This window comes from Trichosurus vulpecula, chromosome 3, assembly GCF_011100635.1.
Source record: "Trichosurus vulpecula isolate mTriVul1 chromosome 3, mTriVul1.pri, whole genome shotgun sequence".
In the NCBI taxonomy this organism is placed as follows: domain Eukaryota; kingdom Metazoa; phylum Chordata; class Mammalia; order Diprotodontia; family Phalangeridae; genus Trichosurus; species Trichosurus vulpecula.
Genome location: NC_050575.1, coordinates 67,067,211 through 67,073,210, shown reverse-complemented (window position 1 = coordinate 67,073,210; position 6,000 = coordinate 67,067,211). Strand labels below are relative to the sequence as shown.

At 41.1% G+C, this 6,000-nt stretch overlaps 1 protein-coding gene across 1 annotated transcript in view; it reads right to left on the bottom strand.

The window, feature by feature from the left end:
- Window positions 1–246: 246 nt before the first annotated feature.
- The window catches only part of SGCD (sarcoglycan delta), a 514,895-nt gene continuing 509,141 nt past the window's right edge, over window positions 247–6,000 (bottom strand). The window contains exons 7-8 of the mRNA XM_036751244.1: window positions 3,051–3,174; window positions 247–502 (exon numbers count right to left, since the gene is read on the bottom strand). Of these exons, the coding sequence (XP_036607139.1) occupies window positions 329–502; window positions 3,051–3,174 (298 nt within the window). The 3' untranslated portion in view covers window positions 247–328. The remainder of the gene's footprint in view (window positions 503–3,050; window positions 3,175–6,000) is intronic.

Sequence of the window (6,000 nt, the reverse complement as noted above, 5' to 3'; positions counted from 1 at the left end):
TGCGATAGAGGTTGAATTTAGATGTGGGAGACTGATAATGTGAAACTGGGGGTCACCCATGGATCCTTTTGTACTGAAACCTTTTATACAGAGGATTCTATTTCTATCTATCTATATATTTATATTTATATATATTTATTTATATCTATCAATATATATAAGTCTCATAGCCCCACCCTCACGCACACTCACAACGCACACACACGCACCAAAAAAGGTCTCCAAGACGCTTTCCGGGTTCTAGTCAAAAGAGTCCACAGCAAGTGTTCATTGAGACCAAAAACCAGCCCCAGTTCCATCCTCCACTGTCCGTGACACTCAGTCTTTCTCAGAGGCAGACGCTGGTGTTGATCTGACAGGTAGAACCACTTCCTGCCTGAGACAGGAAGAGTCTTCCGTTGGAACAGACACAGATCTCAAATACTTTTTGCCGGGTTCCTGTAGGGGAATAAGATCCTCGAGGCAGTCTAGGTAGTTTGATTTTGGCAGCATCTAACTGGATCTAAAGCAGAAAGAGAGGAGGAGACAAGGTCAATCATCCATACAGACTAAACGTTATCTGTATCATGCTCAGACAGAGTAGGATGCTCTCACCTCTGGAAAGCCTCTCAGGTCCAATTTCATAGAGGCTTAGAAGAGAAGACTATGGTAGAGATACATAGTATAGAGGTCTATCAAGAGATAATTACCAATCTTCCTAGAGCTGCCATTTGTGCAGATGGTGGCAGTGTGCATTAAGAAGAAATATCTCTGGAATGAGAAACAATCACAGAGACTTCTGTGGCCATCCCCGTAGTCAATTCTGGTCTAACTTCATGATTGCCATGATCCATTCATAATTATATGAATGTACATCTATGTCACAAAAGTCCTATTCACCAATTCAGGTAGATAAGCTGGATGGAGTCACATCTTTGCCCATCAATGGCTTGCATGGAATAGGTATACACAAAAGGAGAATGAAAAGAATCAGTGGTTTTCTCAGTGTTTATAGAGATCTCTATTGAAATAAAAATATCCCTACATGTTCTTTGTGTGAATGGAGAGATCTATAATGATATATAAATATGAATATATTTCACTTGTCAAGGATCACACAGACAATTTGTGTCTAAGGTGTGACTTGAACCTGGGTCTTCCTGATTCTAAGGCTGGCTCTCAATCTACTACTCCAGAGAAGCTGAGGAAGACTATTCCAAAGCTTTATGGAAGTCTTTATGAATAGATCTGGTCCTAGCTTGTGTGTCACAAAGAGGCCGATCCTCACATCTTTTGCCTGACTTCGATTCACTTTAACTAAGTGAGAGTTAGTATTGATACTCAGTGAGATACTGACTATAGATCATGAGAATGGAAAATTCAGTGCAAGGGAACCTTTTTCCTGTTTGACCTTGTTGTTGGTCCTTCCTTCTCAAAGAGGACATGACATCAGGGAGGTGATGACGTGACTTGCAGTTAACTTTGATTTGAATCAGGGAGGGTTGTGCAAGGTCACCAGCATCACTTTCTACTCCAGAGCCACATGGATCCAGTGACCAGATATGCATCAGGATGACTGGAGATGGCCCAGGATGCAATGGGAGATCCTGGCCCTTTTAAGGGTTTTTTCAGGTTCTCACTTTGAGTGAGGTAATGACCATTTAGAGAATAGCCCTCTTTAAGAAGTGAGCCAAGGGATGGCCCCTTTAATTAAAAAAAATCAAACTGGGAGGGAAAAGACTCTCCAGGTTGCTGGTCAAAAGAGAAACAGTTACTATTTATATTCACTGTGAGCCAGGAAGGCCCAAAATATAGCCATTAAGTGATGCTTGGGCAGGGACCTATTGTCTGATCTATGAGTTCCAGAGTGAAATGGATGTAAGGTTTGGTCTTTGAGAAAGAAATCTAGCTACTAAACCCCAAGTTAAGGAGGCAGCTTTCGGCTATAAAAATTTACCTTCCTTTGGAGTGGAGGAGATAAATAAGGAAATGGCAAGGACACATCTATCTTCCCTCAGTGTATTCAAATTCCTAAGTTGGAATCAAGTACATCTTATTCTACTGAGCAAGCTAGCAATATGGGATTTCTTACTTGCTGTCAAGGACCTTGGGAAAATTCTGGAGAACGGGAGAGGTGTCATAGGACGGGACAAATGTCCTAGTTTTCCCAGAGGAAAAATAATAGCAGGGGAACATAGGCTGTACTTCCATTCCTGGTAAAATTCTATGATGGGTTTTTAGACATGGAAGCAGTGATTACCAATAGCCATCATGGTTTCATCAAGAAGAGTTAATGTTCAGCTAACAGGTAGTAGACTGACCTTCCTTCCTTTTTATAGTAGACTGGTAGATCTGGGGAATATCATAGAATATAAAAAGATTTTAGAAAGGAAAGGAATTGACAAAGTCTCATATCATTTGAATAAGATGGAATATATAGACCCAATGATGGTATATTTAGGTAGATTCAGAACTTATTAAAGGTTCAGATCTGCCCCTGAGGGCAGAACTAGAAGCAAAGTTTTTAGCTCCATGTAAAGAAAAACTTAGTTTCAAAAGGAGAATGGATTACTTGGAAAGGTAGTGGAACTTTTTTTTTTTTTACTGGAGTACTGGAGCAGATGTTGGGTGACCATTTATGTGAGATTGCTATTTATGTAGACATAGAAATAGATGAACTCCAAGGTCTATTACAACTCATTGACTAGGATATTTTTTTTAATAATTTCAAAGTGATGTTGATTAGACCAGTGGTGTCAAACTCAAATAAAAACAGATAACCGAGGGCCACATACTGACTTAGAGAACCACAAATCAACATTTTCTAAGTTGTATTGTATTTTTTTATTTTATTAAATATTTCCCAATTTCTTTTTAATCTGGTCTCCACCCCTAACTCAGGAGTCCATACTTGAGAGTCCCTCCCACCCCCATATGAATCTGACATCTCAGGATTAGACCAATTTGGGAAATGACATTGTTGGAATGCTTTTGGTTTGTATGAAGCGTTTTTGTTTTTAACCATTGGCACTCTTCTCCCTCATTCCTTGCCCATCTTCACCTCTCCTTACCTCTCCATCTTTGGATTCCAGCCTGAGCTCTGTCCTACATGTGGCTTCCATATTGCCAGCTTCAGCATTGATTTCAACTCCTCTAGGGGCTTCCATCACTAAGGAACGAGTAGGAGACTCGAGTCTGCAACAAAAAAACCCCAAAATGTCAGCCTATTCCACCCTACTCACTGATTTATCTAAGGAAAGAGCTTGTTTTTTCTGACAATGCATTTTCCATCCAATCTTGGTTGTCTTGATACTACTCTGTGTATCACTCTTCCCACAAAGATGGGGCATTGTTGTGCCCTCAATCCACATGCACTATTTTTCATTTCTTTCACTGAGCAGGTTCTGTCACTGTGGAGAGACAGCATGGCATAGTAGAATATGGGGATTTGGAGAAAGGGAGACCCAGGTCAGATTCTACTTCCAGATGCTTTATTAGTTGCGTGACCCTGGGCAAGTCATTTAACCTCTCTTGGCCTCAGTTCCTCATCTGTAAAATGAATGGGTTGAACTAGACGACCTTTAAAGTCCCAGCTCTAAGTAGAGCTAAATACATGGGCTTGGTATAATTTTGCCTTCTTAGCATTTCTGGAACATGGCATAACTGGTGAGCTCCAGGGAAACAGATGGGCCTAGGATGCTTGCTTTCTCTTTTCTCCTAAAATGAACGGTGACTGCATATTGTAGGGGAGAGAGCACTGGATTTGACATCAGAAAGCCTGGTTTCCAATTCAAGCTTTATGATTTGCCACCTGTACAGGGTTGGGCAAGACACTTAGAATCATAGATTTCAAGGTAGAAGAGACCTAGCACATCATGTAGTTTAATTGTTACAGACAGGGAAATTGAGGCTCAGAGAGGTGAAATGAACTTCCTAAAAGTAAAGAAGTAGAAGAACCAGGATTAGAACCAAATCTGAGTCAGAATTCCAGTCTCTGGGGGCAGCTAGGTGGTGCAGTATGTAGAGCACCGGCCCTGGAATCAGGAGGACCTGAGTTCAAATGTGGCCTCAGACACTTGACACACTAGCTGTGTGACCTTGGACAAATAGCTTAACCCCAATCACCTTGCCTTCCCCTGCTCCAATAAAAAAAAAAAACCCAGTTTCTTTCCACTATGCCACACCGCTTTCTGTCCCTCATTTTTGTCATCTGCAAAATGAGCGAGTCAAACCAAGACTCCTGCCCAGCTTGAAATCTTGTGCTCTGTTTCTCTGTGTCATGGTGGGGCTTTGGTGGAATTATGGAATGAGTGTCTATTCTTATTGATAGATGAAGCATCACCATTTCCTCAAATCCTCTGTTGTCCTATGCTTGATGGAACATCAATGAAACCCTTTAGAGAGGACTTGTGGCTGAAAGGTAGTCTATCTGAAATTGAGACTGCTTCTCTCACTGCCCAGCGAATTGTAGCTCCAATGTCAAAAGACTGGTTCTGACACACTATCCTCTTATAAAATCTTAATGTATCTGGAAGAGTAGGATTGATGAGGGGGCAGAGGATCCATGTCCTTAATTCAGGCACACCCTTCTTATGAACAACTTTTCATACTCATCTTTCAGGGGAGAAATAAATTTCAGGTCCTGATGTACTCACAAGGCGTACCTAGAGCTCTCCCAAAATGATACATTCCTTTCTTGACCCCCACAGATTAATGAACACCATGGCATTTATCTAGAACAGTGGTGTCAAACTCAAACAGAAACTAAATTGTACATAACAATATTTGTGAGCTACACATTGGCTTAGAAAACCATGGGTTATTATTATGTTTTATTATATTTTTTATTATATGTTTCCTAATCATATTTTACTCTGGTTTGAGTCAGACTTGGGAGTGTTTTGGGACACATGTGGACAACTCTGATCTAGAATATCTCTCTCTCTTCCTCCTCCTTTCTCTGTACCAAAAGCATTCTCAGGTCTTGGCTTTCCTCCCTCACACACTTGACAATTGATTGTATATGAGGGACTAGCCTGAGCTGGAGAAAGAGAAGAACTCTCAGAGTCCATGTCAATCAAACAACAAGCATTAATTAATAGCCTACTATATGCCAGGTCCCCTCCGTCGGTAGAATATTAAAAACAAAGGTGAAGCAGTCCGTGTCCTCAAAGAGAGTGTGCACATTCTATTGCAGAGACAACATGTTCGCTTAGAAGAAAATAAAAATACATGGAAAATAAATCGAAGGTAAGGGGCAGCTAGGTGGTGCCGTGGACAGAGCATTGGCCTTGGAGTCAGGAAGATTCATTTTTGTGAATTCAAATCTAGCCTCAGATACTTCCTAGCTGTGTGACCCTGGGCAAGTCACTTAACCTTGTTTGCCTCAGTTTCTTCATCTATAAAATGAGCTGGAGAAGGAAATGGAAAACTACTCTAGTATCTTTGCCAAGGAAACTCCAAAAGGGGGTCACAGAGAGCTGGACATGACTGAAAGCAATTGAGTAGCAAGAAATTCAAGGTAAATTTGGAAGACAGACAGGGGAGCAGGAAAATACTTAAGTAGGAGGTGGCACACGAGCTGAGCTTTGAAAGGAATACACTTTAGTCAATGGGGATAGCAGGCATAATGGCAGAGAGAAGACACATTAAACGTTGTGAGGGACAGCAAGTAGACCAACTTGACTGAGTCTAAGGGTATGTGAGGGAGATTCATGTGCAATATGCATAGAAAGGTAGGTCAGAACAGGTCTCAGGATTCACAAACTCTGTGGGCCTTGGGCTGCATCCCTCGTTCCTTCCATCACCATCTTTATTTTCTGTTTCTGCTTTCCCCTTATATTTTAAATACACTCAGTTCTGGACGATCTCTCAACTCTTTGCCATAATTCCCCATACCATCAAATGACTAAGATCATGTCTTCCACAGGAATAAACTACTGCTTATAAATACATTCATTCTTCTTTCTGGTCCCATGAAGCCACCATGATAACAGCTGTGATTGATTGCTTCTTCTTTCT